This window comes from Alosa sapidissima, chromosome 20 (assembly GCF_018492685.1).
Source record: "Alosa sapidissima isolate fAloSap1 chromosome 20, fAloSap1.pri, whole genome shotgun sequence".
NCBI classification, from domain to species: Eukaryota; Metazoa; Chordata; class Actinopteri; order Clupeiformes; family Clupeidae; genus Alosa; species Alosa sapidissima.
Genome location: NC_055976.1, coordinates 27,557,109 through 27,575,988, shown reverse-complemented (window position 1 = coordinate 27,575,988; position 18,880 = coordinate 27,557,109). Strand labels below are relative to the sequence as shown.

Here is an 18,880-nt window from a genome sequence, read left to right as displayed (position 1 = left end):
TCCAGATGTCAAATTTTAATGCATTTTAACCCATTTATTGTGTGATGATACTTAATGTGAGCGTATATATATGTGTGTGTGTGTGTGTGTGTGTGTGTGTGTGTGTGTGTATGTGTGCGTATATGTGTGTGTGCATGCAAATGTAAATGTGTGTGCTCTACTATTAGTCTGCCTAACTGGTCCCCCCTGGCTGTGTTGGTGTGTTCCAGGTTGCACACGTTCAGAGAGGTGCCCCGCTTCCGTATCCTGGTGTGTGGTGGCGACGGCACAGTGGGCTGGGTGCTCGGGGTCCTGGAGGCCATACGCCACAAGCTGGTCTGCCCTGAACCCGCCATCGGCATCATCCCCCTGGGCACGGGTGAGTGGCCCACACAGCCTCCGAGTGGAGGTCCAGAGACACAGTCCTCACTCTACTCAGCCCACTAATCATTAGACATGTGCTAGATTAGACTAGTATGGTATTAGCTTTTTGGTTCTGGTCAACAATGTTCAGGACTTTGTAACTTATGTATTTGTTTGGCTGATGCTTTTATCAAAGCGACTTACAGTACATGTCATACATAGATTTATAGATAGATAGTTAGATAGACACACACACACACACACACACACACACACACACACACACACACACACACACACACACACACACACATACATTCATACAAACAATGCTTACTTACTTTATTGATCCCCAAGGGGAAATTCAAGAAAAATCATCAAGTTATGACAAGGGCCATTCTCCCCAGAACAGCGCAGAGTTAAGTGCCTTGCTCAAGTTATGGCAAGCGCCATTCTCCCCAGAACAGCGCAGAGTTAAGTGCCTTGCTCAAGGGCACAGTGGCGGCAGCCAGGGATTGAAACCACCCCAATTGGATCTTACACTCGCCAGATAAAAAAAGTGCTCACTGCAGTGCAGATCCACAATCAGGAATCCAGACTCGGCCAGTTTACGAGCTTAAGTGCTGAAAGTGCTTGTGCATTCGGTGTTGGTGAGACAGAGCTAAAGTGCTGAAAGTGCTTGTGCATTCGGTGTTGGTGAGACAGAGCTGAACTTTGTTAAACGCATACACTATTAGGTGAACTAAAGGAATGCAACTAATGAACAATAAGTGCAGGACACACGTTCGCACAGGCAATTAAGGCCGCCCACAATCTATATGTCGAGTGACCAGAACCAGCACATGTATGTAAAGCTCGTGAAAGGGTCTGTCAAAGACGCAGTGGACGTTACGGTGCCTGTGTGTGTGACCACCCACAATGAAACAGACTTCTCCCACAGAGAGAAGAAAATGACTGCTAACGCAAACCTACCACATGTTTCCTCAGCCCTGTCCATGGTGTTAGCACATCAGATATGAGGTGTTGTACCAGCTGACAAACTCTGCTAGCGCTGATCCACATCTCTGAGCTAGGGTGCTGGGAACTCATTCTACTTCTCATAATGTAGAAGGATGTTCATGTGAATTAGAAGGATGTGCATGTGCGATTCACAGATTTGTTTGGGCATTGTTGTCGTCATGGCGCTGAATTGTTTTGCAAATTTGAATGCTGTTCTGGAATTCCAGCGTTCTGATGGATTTTTCTGTGAAATGAACCGTATCTACTTGTCTGCTCTACCTGTACAGTAGACTCTGTTTCTTGTAACAAACTGCAGAAATGAGACTTCCTGTGGTTACGGTGAGCGTCAACATGACTTCCTGCCTGCGTAGAATGTTGTTTTTAAAGTTGCCGTTTCTCTCGCATCCTGTGCAGGAAATGACCTGGCCAGAGTGCTGCGCTGGGGGGCGGGCTACAGTGGCGAGGACCCCTACAGCATCCTCCTCTCATTGGACGAGGCGGAGGAAGTGGAGATGGATCGCTGGACCATTCTCCTGGACGCTCAGGAGATGACCGAGGACGGCAAAGAGAATGGCTTCCTGGAGCCGCCCAAGGTAGGGGCACCGTGAACCTTTGCACTGACCAGAGAGCTATTGACCACTGGAGGGCACAGCGCCATGGCCTAGTACAGAACTGTGTTGGGAGCTATTGATCACTGGAGGGCACAGCGGCATGGCCTAGTACAGAACTGTGTTAGGAGCTATTCAGGTCCCCCAACTGATAGGTATGGGAATTGCATTGCTTTGATATTTTCCTTATAGCCTCACATACTTTGTACCCAAAACACCTTACTTTTCAATGAATGATATGAATATTCCCCATATCATTGGCTTTTGTACCATGTTATCCAAGCTCTGTGTGGTACAGAGACTGTAAATCATTCTTCAAAACTCCTATAATACTCATTGGATTAGTTACATTTCACCTCCGGTCAGCGCATGACTGGGCCTTTAGTGTGGTCAGTATTAAGCTTCTCTCTGCTGAGAGGTGTCACAAGCCCGCTCTTTGTCTTACAGATCGTCCACATGAATAATTACTTTGGCCTGGGCATCGACGCCGAGCTCAGTCTGGACTTCCACCATGCCCGCGAAGAGGAGCCAGGAAAGTTCAATAGCAGGCAAGTGACCCCCTTTCAACCCATTTCCCTCTGATTTCAAAATCAGAGCATTTCATTAATTATACAGTTAAAGTGGAAATGATATGTGGGCCGTGTATTTTTAAATTTCACCCACTCATACAAGTTGAAACCTGATGTTGAAAAAGAGCTGGATTATATGTTCTTCGTAACAATCTTGTTACTATCTGATATTTAGCTCAGGAATGAATATATATGTTTATGTATGGGGTGCTACCTCTTGAATGTATGTGTTTATGTATGGGGTGCTCACTGTTGAATGTATGTGTTTATGTATGGTGCTAACTATTGACATTCTTCCCCGGGTGCTCATCTAGGTTTCACAACAAGGGTGTATACGTAAAGGTGGGCCTGCAAAAGCTGAGCCACACCCGCAACCTGCACAAAGACATCAAGCTGCAGGTGGACAAACAGGACGTGGAGCTTCCCAACATAGAAGGGCTCATCTTCCTCAACATCCCCAGGTACAGAACGCAAATCCAAGCGAGAGAATGAAAATCTTTGAAAACTTGATTGATTACTGTAAACTTTCTGGCAAAAAGAAGGGAGGCGGACTGGTGCTGTACATTAACAATAGATGGTGCAATCCCGGATATGTAACAGTGAAGGAGACTGTATGCTGTAAGGATGTGGAGTTATTAGCGGTTAGTCTCCGTCCGTACTACATGCCGAAGGAGTTCTCGCACGCAATTGCTGTCTGTGTTTACGTTCCACCTCGAGCTCTTCCGGATACAGCGTGTGACGTCATCCACTCCACAATCGCAAGGCTTCAAACCCAACACACTGATGCCTTTTTTGTGATCTCTATCTTCAATCACATAACACGGGATTCCACACTCACAAATTTTTACCAGTATGTTGACTGCCCTACAAGGAAAAACAGGACAGTAGACCTCATGTATGCAAACGTGAGGGACGCATACAGTGCAAACCCCCTCCCCCCACTGGGAAAGTCAGACCACAACCTCATTCATCTCCAGCCAATGTACAAGCCCAAAGTACAGAGGCTACCAGTTCCCACACGCACCTTCAGGAAGTGGACACCCGAAGTGGATGAGGCTCTGAGAGACTGCTTCGAGTGTACTGACTGGAGTGTGTTACAGAATGGAGAGGACTTGGAGGAGGTCACACAGTGCACAACTGACTACCTGAACTTCTGCATGGACATTGTTGTTCCCACCAGAACTGTACGCTGCTTTCCCAACAACAAGCCTTGGATAACCAGCAATGTCAAGACCCTTCTCAACAGGAAAAAGATGGCGTTCAGAGAGGGGGACATGGCAGAGCTGAGGCACGTGCAAGAGGAACTCAAATTCAAGCTGAAGGAAGCTAAGGAGGATTACAGAAAGAAGGTGGAACAGAAGCTGCAGGAAAATAACTTGAAGGAGACATGGGACTGCATGAAGGTCATCACTGGCCTGAAGAAGAACAGCAGCTCTGTGGAGGGGGACCTGGACAGGGCGAACCAGTTGAACCACTTCTACAACAGGTTTGACTGCCCTGCTCCAGCTCCAATGGCGGTGGTCTGTCCACCACTACACAGGACACATTCCCACCTGGACAAGGGGAAAAGTGCTGTGAGAATCATGTTCTTTGATTTCTCAAGTGCTTTTAACACCATCCAGCCCCTCAGATTGGGAGACAAGCTCTTGCAGATGGGTGTGGACGCTCACCTGGTAACCTGGATTACAGATTACCTGACCGAGCGACCACAGTTCGTCAGACTGAAGAACTGTCTCTCTGACACTGTGATCTGCAGCACTGGAGCGCCACAGGGAACTGTGCTCTCTCCAGTCCTGTTCACCCTGTACACATCTGACTTCTGCTACAACACCGAGTCATACCACATGCAGAAGTTTTCTGATGATACTGCAATTGTGGGGTGTATCAGGAACGGGCAGGAGCCTGGTGGAGGACTTGTGGGGTGTATCAGGAGTACAGGAGCCTGGTGGAGGACTTTGTGCAATGGTGCAAACTCAATCATCTTCAACTTAACACTTCAAAGACCAAGGAGATGGTGGTGGATTTCCGCAGGTCTAAGCCCACTCTGCTACCAGTCCACATTGATGGGGTCAATGTGGAGGTGGTTAGCACCTACAAGTATCTGGGTCTCCACCTGGACAATAAACTGGACTGGTCAGCCAACACTGATGCACTCTACAAGAAAGGGCAGAGCAGGCTGTACTTCCTGAGGAGGCTGGGGTCCTTCAATGTGTGCAGTAAGCTCCTCAGGATGTTCTACCAGTCTGTTGTTGCCAGCGTCCTCTTCTATGCAGTAGTATGCTGGGGAGGAAGCACAAGGAAGAAGGATGTGGGGCGAAGCACGAGGAAGAAGGATGGGAGCCTGATCAGCTGGAGACTTCGCTCACTGCCTTGCACAACTGACAGACTGAGAAAGTCATTTGTCCCCAGGGCCATAGAACTGTTCAATGCCTCACTTAAGGGAAGAGGAGAGATAGACTTCTCTGCATAGTCTGTCTGCCTCTTCACCCCCTCCATGTTTAGTACTGTCTGTCCACTAGCCACTTGTACCACTGTCTTTATGCCTCACTGTTTGCGTGCTATATTAGCACATATGCATACCCCCCCCCCCCCCCCCCCCCTCCATGCCACAGCCGAACTGTGGCCACACTTATACATTTTCTTAAATAGTTAAATATATAGACTTTACTTTACTTTATTTCTGCATTGTTGCACTGTTGACTTACTCATTTGCACTATCACCATGACCACTATCACCATTGCACTACCACCATGACACTCATTCACACAGAGCACCTTAGAGCACCTTACCATACCTTACTATGCACAGAGAATCACAGGCTCAGTCCCTTCCTCAGTCATTGCAAGCGCCTCTGATTTATTTATTATTTTATTAATCACCACTATGTGGATACTGTTTTTAGAATTGATTTAGATTAAGTGTTAGTATAATTTGTATTTTTGTAATTTGTATTTTAGTATATTTAGCATATTCTTTATCTTCTACTGTCCTTACTGCTTAGTTGTGTTTTTATATTATATACTTTAATTACTCTTTCTGCTGTTAAAGAATGTGTTTGTGTTGTATGTATGCTGCTGAGACCTTGAATTTCCCCTGGGGATCAATAAAGTATCTATCTATCTATCTATCTATCTATCTATCTATCTATCTATCTATCGAGGTGAATAGTTATGAATCATGAAAGCATCTCTCTCACTGCTTGTGTTTGTGTGTGTGTCCATGTCCTCAGCTGGGGCTCGGGGGCAGACCTGTGGGGCTCGGACAGCGACTCGCGCTACGGGAAGCCCCGCATAGACGACGGCATGCTGGAGGTGGTGGGGGTCACTGGCGTGGTCCACATGGTGAGTGCACTTAAAGGAAACACGACCATGTTTGGGAAATGAGCTTATTTTCCGTCTACCCAAGAGTTAGATAAGCGGAGAATACACACCCTTCTCTTCTCTGTGTGTGCAGTAACCCAGTCTGACACCATTAGCCTAGCTTAGCATCATTCACTGGAAGTGAGTTATACCAGTTAGCTAATAGCTCCCTTTTAGCTATAGCCTAACTGGTGTTTCCACATACTCTCTCTTTCTTTCTTTCTTTCTCTCTCTCTCTTTCTTCCTCCCCCCCTCTATTTCTCTCCCTCTCTCCCACACACCACACCATATCTCACAAACATGCAATCTAACTGCACAGCAGGTGGGCACCCACAAGAGGTAGCTCAGCATTCTGACTAATCCTCTTAATGAGGCCACCGCTGCAGTTACAGCACAGGGAGGACCAGGGCAGCGGTGAGCTGTGCTTTTTAATAAGCCCACAAAGGTGCTCTAGGCTGATGTGTGTGTGTTTGTGTGTCTCTGTGTGTGTGTGTCTGTGTGTGTGTGTGTGTCTCAGGGTCAGGTACAGGGTGGACTGCGGTCAGGGATCCGGATTGCTCAGGGCGCCTATATCCGCATCACTGTGACTAAGCCCATCCCGGTGCAGGTGGATGGGGAGCCGTGGATCCAGTCTCCAGGGCAGATCATCATTTCAGCCGCTGGGCCTAAGGTCAGAACAGCTGCATGCTCAAGACAATCTCTTGCTCTCTCTCTCTCTCTCTCTCTCTCTCTCTCTCCCCCCCCCCCCCTCTCTCTCTCTCTCTCTCTCTCTCTCTCTCCCCCCCCCCCTCTCTCTCTCTCTCTCTCTCTCTCTCTCTCTCTCTCTCTCCCCCCCCCTCTCTCTCTCTGTATGTCTCTGGTTCGTATCTGTGCCCTCTCCTTAGTGGTTTTTGTCTTTTTCTTTCTTTCTTTCATCAAATATTTCCTATTCTCTCTCTCTCTCTCTCTCTCTCTCTCTCTCTCTGTCCATCCTATCTCTCGTTGTTACCTGTGCCCTCTCCTTAGTGGTTTCTCTCTCTTTCTGTCTTTTCCTCCATCATATACTTCCTCTCTTTCTCACTCTCCATAAACATGTTACTGTTAGCCAGCTGAGCCACGTGTTCTGAAGTCTGTTTGAGTTTTGAATATTACGCATGTTCAGCAAAGATCTTTTAAGAACCAGGAAGGAAACCAACTCTCTTGACCCCACCCCGCTTCTCATCCCAGGTGCGGATGCTACGGAAGTGCAAGAGCAAGCAGAAAAAACAGCCATCTGGCAGCCAGAAGGAGGGGCGATCGGAGAGCCCCGCGCCCAGTGAAGGGGGCCACTGATGCCCCCATTGCCACCACTACATGCCCCCCCCCCCCCCCCCCCCATCCCACTCTTCTCGACACCCAGCTCATCGCGGAGGGGTCGTACACCACCAGTCCAGAGCTCTTCATAACTAGGAGAAGAAGCTGATGCCCTGAAGGAGAAAGGCCAGCGTGTCCTACAGGTCGTCTGATTCTGTGGTGATCTCTGTGTGGTGGTACAGGGGTTTTTATGTTTTGTTTTTCATGTTGTAGCCTGTGCAAAAAGTGCCACTTCATGTCATATATGGGGTGTCTTGTTTTATCATTGTAATGTTTTAAGTGTGAATTTCCCTCAAATCCACACAGTCGGTATGCAAGTTGTGCTTACTGTATACAAGTTCTGCCTTTTGAAATGAACGAGCTTTAGAGGCTTTATGATCCTCTGGAATGCTTTTGATTGCAAATGACGCAATAGGATAGACTCCTGTGGAATAGGCCTATGAAACGCCTTCAAAGCTGTAAAAAATATGAGCAATTTAATTCACGTTCTTAACCGATCAGGCCATATATGTTTTAATTCGCTAATTTCGCTTTGTTTTCTTAATTGATTAACGTTGTAGTCTCACGTGCTGATGTTTTTTTAGGCCTGTCTTGTAGTACATTTCTAATCACTAGAGTAAGCCCCTTCGGAAAGCTGTTTCTTCAATACACACCAGTGTGATGCCTTGGCCCCCTCCTGATGCTCTGCAGTGATTATCTGTCAATCACAGCCTCCCTGATTCCTCACGCACAAACAAACAACAGATCTTGAGTTGCTCCCCCTTTCAAGACTTTTTGCACCCATGACTCATGGCTTTTTGGCATGGCTTTTAAGCCACCGCGTCTGTATGCTGAAGCGACACCACTCCGTGTAAATACCACCTACCGTACACCTCCCCTGCCGATGAAATGGCTTTTTTTGGCAAATCACACGTCATCACCTCGCTCCAGTGCTCCTCTCTCACGCGGCGCGGCCCCTCTAATGGGTGTTTTAGCTATCTTAAGGAACTCTGACTGCTGTAATTAGCACTGTCATGCGGCTTCGCAGGGCGCACCATGACATAGAACCTATTCTCCTCCCTGTCTGCACACAGCTGCAGCGTAACCTTGAGAGAAGTTCTCCAAACACCACCCTGGTTTTAGAACCAGCACTAAATGATACTTGACATTTCAGCTTTTCGTTGTAGAAGCCAGACCAGTGTTCCATGCAGAAATGACCTGTTAAATGCTGATGTTTTTGCTTGTGTTTGTTGTTGCCGTTTTGCTGTTGTCTCATTATAAAAAGTGTGCGAACTAGCCATTCCAGCACTTTTTTTTCTCTCTCTGGTCAGCTACAGCTGAACAGGTTGGACCACGGCAGGTGTCTTATTACTATGCGGTCAGAGCGATGATCACGCATGGTAGGTTGTGTCGGCTCAGCACTCGACTTAATGCACATGAAGAACAAACAGCTCCTTGGCGGCGGCATTACACTGTATATCATTTGGAATCACATGAATGATGTGATTGTGTTTATAAAGTTGCATAGTAACTTTAATGCACAAAAGCATTTGAGGGTTCGGGTATGTGTGTGTGTGTGTTTTGTAAATATAGATACCGTATACACATGTTTTTAAATGTACAGCAACTGAGTTATCCAGGGCTTTACGTAAGGGATAACGGCCGCCGAGATCCTGTTATACGGAATTAATGGACGAGGGCGAGGGGCTAAAAACTCCTGACGCGCAGCGGAGGGGAGTTGCCTCCGCCCGAGTCCATTAATTCCGTATAACTGGACACAACCTCGAAGGCTGTTATTCCGCTTATCACCCGGTTGCCACTGTAAAGCAAAGGAAACACGCGGTTCCATTTAACTTGTTGTACAACTTTCGTTGGCCCTATAACAGCGATAGCATGGACAGTTAGCTTGTTTACAGTTGATTCCATTGTTGCGAAGCCTGCAACCGTCGTCCTACTATGGTTGTTATAGTTACCATTCATAAGCATTGATATGGAACGGTGTCCTGTTCAGAATTATCACCCGGAGAGAAGAAATACTCTTTTCTGATCGGTGGTGGGGTGGCTATTAATTCTGAATACCGGGCAACCGGGTGATAAGCGGGATAACGGCCTTCGAGGTGTGTCCAGTTATACGGAATTAATGGACTCCGCTGCGCGTCGGGGAGTTCTTTGCCCCTCGCCCTCGTCCATTAATTCCGTATAGACCCTTTCAAAAGAGTTCCATTATCAGCATCATAGTTGGCCCCAGAAGACTTCCGTTTTAACATTCCATATGTTATCTTAATGCAGAGGAAGTAGATTGGGGCCCAAATAGAACGTTCAAGCATTGTTTTTGTTTACCTTGTTGAAAGGGTCTATAACAGGACACCTCGGCGGCCGTTATCCTTACTTAATAGCCACCACACCAGCCAATCGGAAAAGAGTATTTCTTCTCTCCGGGTGATAAAATGCATTATTAATAGGCTGTACTGATGTTATCGTGTAAGCACCACAGCTGTCCACTGATTCATTTGTCACTTGACTGAGATGAGTGTCCACTCCATTGGCTGGCACAGAGAGCCAAGTTACTCCGTAAGTGGACCCACACTGTTCAGTCCACTACCTCCCCTAAGCACACGCTCCCCTCGCTCCATTCCCACGGTCTAGAGCCAAGGTATACTGTCATCTGTAGACACACACACACACACACACACACACACACAGACACTTCTTTAGAAATGCTTTGTCTTGTAGCGTGTGAATGACTGCATCAGTGAGATGTGAGAAAGTGGTAACTTAGGAAATATTGTACGTCTCTTTAGTGAGTGATGAGAGCCTCGGTTAAATGAGGGTTTTTTTGCCCAAGATCACACAAAGGGCAGTGACTGGATGGTCACACGGGCAGAATGGCATTATTGGGTGCCGTTATTAATACACAATTCCCCCATGCGACAGGGCTATATCACCTGTGCATATACCTTTACGTTGTGCCAGTTTCTCTTTCTCCCAGTCAGCTTTTTGCAGTGGTGAGTGTGGTATGGTTGGTTTATGTTGTCCACCCTAAGGTCATCTCATCCAAAGTACCATCTGCGTTTTAGTGGTAGCCTACATGTCGCTGACATGGTTGCAGTGTGTTGGGGGGGGGAAATCCCCTCCTTGCTTTGGTGTACTGTACATTGTGTCTGTCGCTGTGGTGAGACTCCATATTGGATTTAAAAGCTGTGATGTAGCGCCTCTCTTCACCCCCACCTTCTAGGTCTGATATCCACATAGTGCCTCATTGAAGTGCTTCTAGAACACCCAGCGGTATTAACACTTGCTTTAAGAAAAAAACAAAACATGATCGTTGGTAAACCCAAGTGTTCTGCCAGTGCAGTGAACATCTTCATTGAGAACTGTGGCGTTCTAGGTCTTATAGAACTAATAATGTGCCTGATTTTTTTCCCCCTGTTGTGTTTTTGTTTAATGTCATTTTATTTCTGACACAATATGTAGGTTAAACAGCCAAACCATTATATGTAAACAAATATATAGATGTATATTTTTAAAGAGGAAAAAGGTTGTTTTTAATTTGAGCTGTAAAAAATATTGCACTGATTGTAATGTTTCACAGATGCTAAGTGTACAGTATTGTGTCAATGAATGTTGAAAAAATTAAATGTCTACTTACATCTAGTTACAGATCTAACAGACTTATGTTGTCAATGAGAGGAAAATTGAAGTTTGAGTTCTAAAATGCTTATTGATTGGCTTTTTATTGATATATATGACTGGGTCAAATGCAAAGTAAGCAATAGAAAATTGTTTATTTGTAAGCTCAAAAAAATATGTCATTAAATATGATCAAATGGAATTCAGATGGCCATTCAACATTTTATACCATCTTGGTGTTCAAGAGGAACCATAGAAAAGTATTGCACAAAAGTGATTAATGTGGCTACAAACTTCATAATATTTAAATAATATAAATATTATGTTATAATTTCCATAAATACACACAAATAATTAAAATACCTAAATATTAAAAAGCAAGGCAGTCTTGATTCTCATGTTAATGCCGTTGTCTATACTAGGTTAATCCAATGGAGACTAAACTAATATATATATATATATATATATATATATATATATATATATATATATATATATATATATATATATATATGCCCTTCAATGTGGAAGCGCAGACTTCAACCCAGTAAGCAAAAGTGGGCGTTTACTGGAAGAGTCCATCAGGGTCAGCCCAGGTTGATTTGTCCGGCATACATCGTTATGAGCAGGATGATTGAGAATCCGGAGAGCATTCCAGCGTTCTGGATCAGGAAGAAAATCACCTGTGTCTTGGTCGTCTTCTCCGCCGCACTGCTGAGACTGTTCATCTCAGGAAACTGCACAGGCAAGAACAGAGTCGAGTCTCGTTAGAAGTCTAAAGGCTCAAAACAGGACTGGTGCACGAAGCAACGTTCAAATGTGCCCGGCGTTCTACCTCCCTGGCACAGCTGAGGGTTATTTAACCTAATTAGGCTTCATCATCAAAAAGCTGGCTTGCCCTTATCTTATCCACCACATATGTTTGGGAGAGCCAGCAAAGGAAGTCATAAAGAAATAGGAGACGGAGGAATACAACATCTGCACACTTTGCAAATTGTGGCTGTCCACATAATCATTGATCGAGCAACCCACAAAACGTTTTGGGAACAAGCCAGCCAGACCAGTGTATATATGCTGACTGCTGTAGATCGTATACCATAGAATGTAGTCTTTTTTTGAAACCACAGGCATTGCAATTACAGGCTTGTGTTTTTCCATGGTGGTTAGGGAAGATAGCCTAACAGTCCCTCGATCGTATAGATCATGAGGACTCTTGCTTCCGTCTGGCCCCAAACTTCAAATGAACAAAGAGTCCACTTGTCCCTTGTTGCTGTGTAGCCAACACTGTGGAATCTAAACCCCCATAAACCATGCTCTTGGGGTACTTCAAATGAAAAGGATTCCCATTAGTTTCTGGTGGTCCTGTAATTGTCTTCTCCGCCTCTGTAACTACCTCTTGTCCAAAATAGTTTAAACTGCTACGTTTCACCCCTTTTGAGGATTTTTATGTCCCATGCAACCACAGAAGAAAAAAAAACTGATGGATGACTACAGTGTGTACATGGCAAAGATATGCATGGCTTATCTTTACGTAGATGGATGATGTTTTTGTGGTGTCATGCATATCTTTTTTTTATATTCCCTTTGTTTTTGTTCAGTTGTGTATGCACTCCCTGTGGGCTTATGAACCGTTCTGGCCTGAGAGACAGAGAGTGAGCAAATAAAACTGACCTGTCATTATATACAGTATATTCACAAACTAAATGAACTACGCTGTCAGCCTGTACGTTTTACATCCTGGGTTTTAGTGAGGTCCTCGTGACCTTGTCCTCCGAGCTCCTCACCACTGCGTTACGTGACGTGCCTCGTCAACCTCCTCAACACAACTCTACACTGCTCACTTACAGTAGCTCGACGTATAGACGCAACCTCCTCAACACAACTCTACACTGCTCACTTACAGTAGCTCGACGTATAGACGCAACCTCCTCAACACAACTCTACACTGCTCACTTACAGTAGCTCGACGTATAGACGTATCCTCCTCATCATTTATCCATGAGGTTCATGCTTATGCAGAAAAGACTTGGGGTGGGGTGGGGTGGGGTGGGTGGGGGGGGGGGGGGGCAAAGGGGAGCAATAGTGACTGCAACAAAACCCCATTAGAGGACTTCTAGTCTGGGGAAAATTCTGTCCTATAGGTTATCTATCATGGTCTGTTTTGAATTATTAACAGGAGTGCCAACACTCCCTTTCAGGGACTGTCCTTCACTGCACTGCGTGAACAGTGTACACACTTGATCTCCGTGTTTGCACTTGAACTTTGCCCTTTGCTTACCATGTCTGCCAGCGCGATGTAAAGGAACATGCCCCCGGCAATGGCGAAGATTATGTTCGGGGCAAAGGTGCTGCCAATGAGGATGCCAAACACCAGGCCCACGTAGCAGGACATGGCGGACAGCAGGTTGAAGAAGATGGCCTGAGGGATGCTCATGCCCGCGCGTAGCAGGATCACAAAGTCACCTGTAGGGGGCGACAAAGGGAGAGGTCCTTCTATTCTAATAGTTTCTATCTCTAACATACAGTAATTTGCCTATATTACAAGCACAAGCGCTCTGTACTGATATTAAATAGCTAATAACTAGTGGAAATTACACATCATATGACGAAGAGCTATGTTTTATTTATAGGCCACAATGATTTCTAAATCATTCAATGATTTCAATCATTCAATTATCAATCATTTTCTCTATTCAATAAATCCATAAAGGATTGTTACAAATGTAAACATCTGGTCCTTGTGTAGTGCGTGCGTGCGTGCGTGCGTGCGTGCGTGCGTGCGTGTGTGTGTGTGTGTGTGTATCAACATAGCGTCCAGCATGGCATCTGTACTGATACGGGCATAGTAACATGTATGTGTGTGTGTGCACTCTAAAAAAGGGATGTGTTAAAAATCTGCTGAATATGCTCAGGGCCAGGTGAAAGACAGATTTCAGTAATCTCAAAAATGTGGACCTGCAAAAAAACTTTTTGTTGTCTTTCACCTTTCACTCAGCCACCCAATTGCTGTGTTGAAACTGACACAAAATTGTGTTGTCCCTGAGCTAACACGCATTGTTTCATTTTAACACATCACTTTTTAGAGAGTGTGTGTGTGTGAGTGTGTGTGTGTGTGGTGACATTATCGTTTCCTCACCCAGCTCATGGGGGAACTCCTCACACACGATGGCGATGGAGGTGCTGAACCCTGTGAGCACGGACACAGTAAAAGACGCCCCGATGGCCAGGCCATCAATGAAGTTGTGCAAGCCATCGCTCAGTATGATCATCCAGGCCACCGTCTTTATACTGGACAGCTTCGGGCCCCGGAGGCAGCGACACGACATCCGCGACCCCACCACTGTCTGGAGAGAGGGGGGTGGGTGGGGAATGGGGGAGCGGTCACATGTCAAAATCATCAAATCACATCTCTTTCTCTATTTCGCTTGTAAAAGTGATCTGAAACCATTTCAAATTGTTGAGGGTCACAAACTAAGATGAAGTAGTACAGTATAGATAGTTTGTCAAAAAGTATGGAAATGAACATGTTGATTTGGGTCAGAGTGATATTCTAGTGGCTCTGTCTGCAAAACAAACACAGCTGTGTGTCTGCACTTAGACCCCTTACTGAGAGGCGACTCAGAATTGACAGAACAGACAGACGATTCCTGTGCCCACAGTCAACTACAGGCATTTAGCTTCTCACATACATACATACATACATATATACAGAAAGCAAATGTGTTTATTAGCCTGTTCTATTTAGAATAGTCTACTATTCTTCAAAACGTACACTGAACATTTATTTGATTCACTCTATTTTGTATTCTATGTAAGGCCATTTACAAAATGTTAAACATGATTAGTTCAGCGATTTCTTTCATGACAACTGCAATGTCTTTTTTCTAAAGGATTGTATTTGTACTAACTGAGCATTTGACCTGCTTCAAGGCCAGCATGGGACTCTCATTTTGTCCAGTTAACCATTAACATTATTTTACTAATTGCACTGTGGCAGTAGTTCAATCTCCTACTGTTCTGTTTCATTTCTGCTGTGAAGGCTTTTGAAAGTAACATATTTTGCTGGAGTGTGTTCTGCAGAACCCTTCAAAATGCCAGGCATGCTTTAAGCAGGTTCATAGGAAGTTCACATATCATGTAGAATTCCCTCAATACAAACAATAATTTTCAGTAAAGAAAAATCGGTAACACTTTACTTGACAGTATTGACATAAGAGTGACATGACACTGTCATGAACACATGACAGTCATGACACATGAACCTTAACCCTAACCCTAATCCTAACCTCTAACCCTAATCCTAACCCTGACTTGTTATGATAAAAAACGAATGTCACTTAATAACAGAAGCGTTATGTCATAAACGTTTATGACTTGTTTATGACACGTTCACGACAGTGTCATGTCACTCTTATGTCGATACTGTCAAGTAAAGTGTAACCGAAAAATCTATTGGCCATGGATACGTGTTTATTTTTGGAGTTAAATGTTACTGTAATATTATCATATATTAAAAAAGTAAATGCTTTAAAACAGTTTTCCACTGTGACAGCATATCTCTTGATTAGTGAACACAAAGACAAATGTCACTATCTCATATCCTGCTACAGCTCTCACCATTAAGCCAGCTAATTATGTGTGGTGGTGGTGGTAGGGGGGATACCTGGGTAGGATCAGCAGTCACATTGGCTTTGTCACTGAAGCTGGTCACAGCAATAACCTCATTCTTCTCTCCCACATCTCCATTCTTTTCACCCATATCTCCATGGTGATAGCTGACTTGGGGAGAATCCGGAGGTACAAAGTGACTGTGGCCATGCTTAGGAACAGAGACAAGTAACAAACATAACAAATAAAACAGCAATAAAACCTGTCGTCATGGATGATGTTTTCAATGTTGTATAGTCTTACCTCTATGTCTATTTTCAGTGCCATTTTAAGGACTTTCTCCATGAAGTAGAGCAGATAGAATCCACCAAATATCCCAACAGCTTTGGATGTGTAGTTATCTGTCTTAGGGTCAAACCCCAAGGCCTAGGTAGATAGAAAATTGCTTAGCATTAAATCTACAGTATATCACCGAAATACCTTTGGTAAAATGATGACATCCTAAAGGCCATTCACAAAATACACTCACCTCTGGGATGAGCTGTAGGACAGCATTAGAGAAGAGTGTGCCAATTGCAAGCCCAATGAAATATGTGAGGATCTTGGGGAAGTAGGCCTTCTTTGTGAAGGGGACAAGGAACAGTCCCAGCAGAGAGAAAGAGTTGATGATGGTAATGGACAGAAACCCTAATCCCCACACTATGGTGGGGATGACAGTTAAGAGGACAGCACAATCAGCAATTTTACAAGGAACAGATAAATCAGCTCACTGCTGAAAGCAATAGGACATGTAATGTACAATGTATATAGATATGAAAGGACATACATTTTTGTCAACATAGACATGAAGCCATGGCACTCCAAAATGTGATGAATTAGACAAAAAAGGATTAATTTTAAAACGCTGTGTTTTCTCTTTTGTTTAGCTTGCTTCATGCAAAAGGAAAGACAGGGTGTGGACAGTAGGCCTGTCATGCAGTAATGATGCAACTCTAATCTCATTTACAACATCTTGAACTCATTAAACCAAAATAACGGTGAGCTGTAAAATTAGGAGCTTCCGATCTTTGGTTTTAATTGCAACCTTTACTAGTAGTCCCCTTTACTGCACACACACACACACACACACACTACTCTGAGGCTAATCTGCTGATATGTTTAACAAATTAGTATCCTTTAGCACTTTATTCAGTCATACACACAGACCTTGCTCCATTGTACTGTAAATATGTCACTGCAAATCGTGAATGGATATCAATGGTAACATGCATCATTTGTCAACATGAAAGAAATGCTGCATGGACAATGCAGACTATAGCCTGTAGGACCAGACCCAATCCGAAGGACTACTGTAAATCAGAAAATTCAGACTCTGCATGTCCCAGGCACTCACCTGTGGCATCAACGGTCGAATTGACCTCTACATCTTCAGGGCACGAGGGCTGCACAGCTTGTTGAAGAAGAGCAGGGCAGATGTCATGCAGGTGAATTTCACCTAAATGGGTGAGGTTGCCGAGTCCATACAAGGCAAGGACTTCAACTCCTGACATACACTGGACAAAATTAGAGTTAACGGAGTCTGGAAAGGTTCGGTATTGAACATTGTTTTCAAGTCATGACAGCAATTCAAAGGCTACACCATAGTCAAATTAAGTCATAGCTTGATAGAGTAAAACTGTACTAAAAGTAATCCTTAAATTCAGTCAGATGACTGATACATCATTACTAGCCTAGTTCGGCTGGGTATGAGGTGAATCACTCAAACTAGCTAACTGATAAAACAATAATCTCTTCTTTGGGGGGGGGGGGGGGGGGGGGGGGGGGGATTCCGCATTCCCAAATAAATGAAAGGATGACTTAACTTACCTGAGAGCTGGATACAATTCCTTCGAGATTATGTGGCTTTGTGTTCAGGAGTTCAAATAAGCTATTAATGTCAGCGGGGGTCACGAAGCCATTTTCACCATAGAACTGCAATATGTCATTAAAAATGTTAGGCGTCTGTCCCGAAACACTGCAAGCAAAACTCATCAGAACTCCAAAGGAAAGTGCGGCTTGATACGCTCTTGGGTGTTTATGATCCCCCATAGTTGTGTGTGGTCGTTCGTAGCAAAAAAAGGCACAGGCTGCTCATGAAATGACAACTGCCAGCACCTGGAAGACCCGTAGGCTATTGAAGAGCATGCAGATGTACGGCTGTGCCACAAACGAGTTTGTGCGATGCAAACCACGATATTTATTGCCACATACACTCTGTGTCATAAGCATATTTTTGTACAAATTATATCAGCAGTGACCACAAGCCATTAACCTGGTAGAGTAATAATGCGTTTACAGATAACCGCAAATTACGCTGACGTTAGGAATTACACCTCCGGTTGTCAGCAAGTGTCACCGGGGAATAATCTGTGGGCCAACATTTTTATCACGCTCTATGGGGACACCGTTTTTGTTCCCAATATAGCGGTTTACAATCACTACTGAACTAATTAATGAGTGACTAGGCCTAAATTAATCATTGAGCCGCAAATGTAGAGGGAAAGAAAGAGAAAGAAAGAAAGAAAGAAAGAAAGAAAAACAACAGGAACGTGTTTTTCACAATCTTGAACATCTTTAACCATATGAATGATACGGCCTATATCAGGGGTGTCAAACTCATACAGGCAGTGGGCCGGATTTGTTGGAATGAGACCTCACGGGGGCCGTCATGGTCGTGGTCATTTTCATTTCTCTGCATTATCAGAGTGTTGTTTGATGATATACTCCTTTACTACACCCACTCATTAGCAAACAAGTACAAATCATTTCCTCGTCATATCCTGCTCTTTCTCTCTTGAAACACCCAATTTCCATGTCAGTTTTTTGGCCTCTTCCTTCCTGAGGATGATTTGTAGTGCTAGGTTTAATCAATTTATCACAGAAATTGCTTGTTACAAATTGTGGATGTGAATATATTTTCTTTCTAATTTTCATTTCCCACCCAAAACTTCTTGGGGGCCGTATAAAACCTGCTGGCGGGCCTGATCTGGCCCCCGGGCCTTATGTTTGAAACCCCTGGCCTACATCTTCTTTGATATAGCCTACAGTAGGCCTTGACCAACTCATATTAATCCAGCCTGCCAATTTGTATGTCCATGAAAGATTACAATGTTGCATTCTGAACAATCGCCTAGATGTCATGGAATTCACACAGTGATCACGCCCTCTGCTGGTGAAATCAATCGACACAAGAGATGGACAAGAAATATAAGAGTTGGAGACTTGGTGAATAGTCTCCACGATCAGCTTATTTACCAGATTTAGTGGGGTAACCAAGTATGGCAACTAAGTCTAATAAACCATAGCTACATACTGAAAATAATTATTGCTGCTAGGAAGACATATAAAACGACTTTTATGTTGAAATGCAAATATTCCGGCCCATCACCGGAAGCTGGTGTAGGCTGCTCAACA

At 44.4% G+C, this 18,880-nt stretch overlaps 2 protein-coding genes across 4 annotated transcripts in view; one reads left to right on the top strand and one right to left on the bottom strand.

Moving 5' to 3' along the window:
• The window catches only part of LOC121693905 (diacylglycerol kinase theta), a 33,560-nt gene extending 24,661 nt beyond the window's left edge, over positions 1-8,899 (top strand). For 2 of the 3 annotated variants that reach the window (XM_042073657.1, XM_042073656.1), the window contains 7 exons: positions 210-358; positions 1,756-1,934; positions 2,397-2,497; positions 2,833-2,979; positions 5,749-5,860; positions 6,396-6,548; positions 7,085-8,899. In XM_042073657.1, the coding sequence (XP_041929591.1) occupies positions 210-358; positions 1,756-1,934; positions 2,397-2,497; positions 2,833-2,979; positions 5,749-5,860; positions 6,396-6,548; positions 7,085-7,189 (946 nt within the window). In that variant the 3' untranslated portion in view covers positions 7,190-8,899. Of the gene's footprint in view, positions 1-209; positions 359-1,755; positions 1,935-2,396; positions 2,498-2,832; positions 2,980-5,748; positions 5,861-6,197; positions 6,373-6,395; positions 6,549-7,084 lie in introns of those variants that run through there. The other variant, XM_042073658.1, reaches the window with a different exon arrangement.
• Positions 8,900-11,322: 2,423 nt separating this feature from the next.
• LOC121693907 (metal cation symporter ZIP8-like) lies at positions 11,323-18,875 on the bottom strand. Its single transcript, XM_042073664.1, has 8 exons — positions 17,294-18,875; positions 16,821-16,980; positions 15,957-16,126; positions 15,731-15,853; positions 15,483-15,638; positions 13,956-14,163; positions 13,098-13,282; positions 11,323-11,556 (listed from the first exon to the last, which is right to left on the bottom strand). The coding sequence occupies exons 1-8, from the start codon at positions 17,513-17,515 to the stop codon at positions 11,407-11,409; spliced, it is 1,374 nt and encodes a 457-aa protein (XP_041929598.1). The 5' UTR covers positions 17,516-18,875; the 3' UTR covers positions 11,323-11,406.
• Between the last annotated feature and the right edge of the window lie 5 nt (positions 18,876-18,880).

What these genes read in the sequence shown, in the direction of transcription:
- LOC121693907 (XM_042073664.1), bottom strand. Translation starts at nt 17,515, where the DNA reads ATGGGGGATCATAAACACCCAAGAGCGTATCAAGCCGCACTTTCCTTT. An exon ending in GAATTGTATCCAGCTCTCAG is followed by an intron (nt 16,981 to 17,293) that starts GTAAGTTAAGTC and finishes AATTTTGTCCAG; the next exon opens with TGTATGTCAGGAGTTGAAGT. An exon ending in CACTGAAAATAGACATAGAG is followed by an intron (nt 15,639 to 15,730) that starts GTAAGACTATAC and finishes TCTGTTCCTAAG; the next exon opens with CATGGCCACAGTCACTTTGT.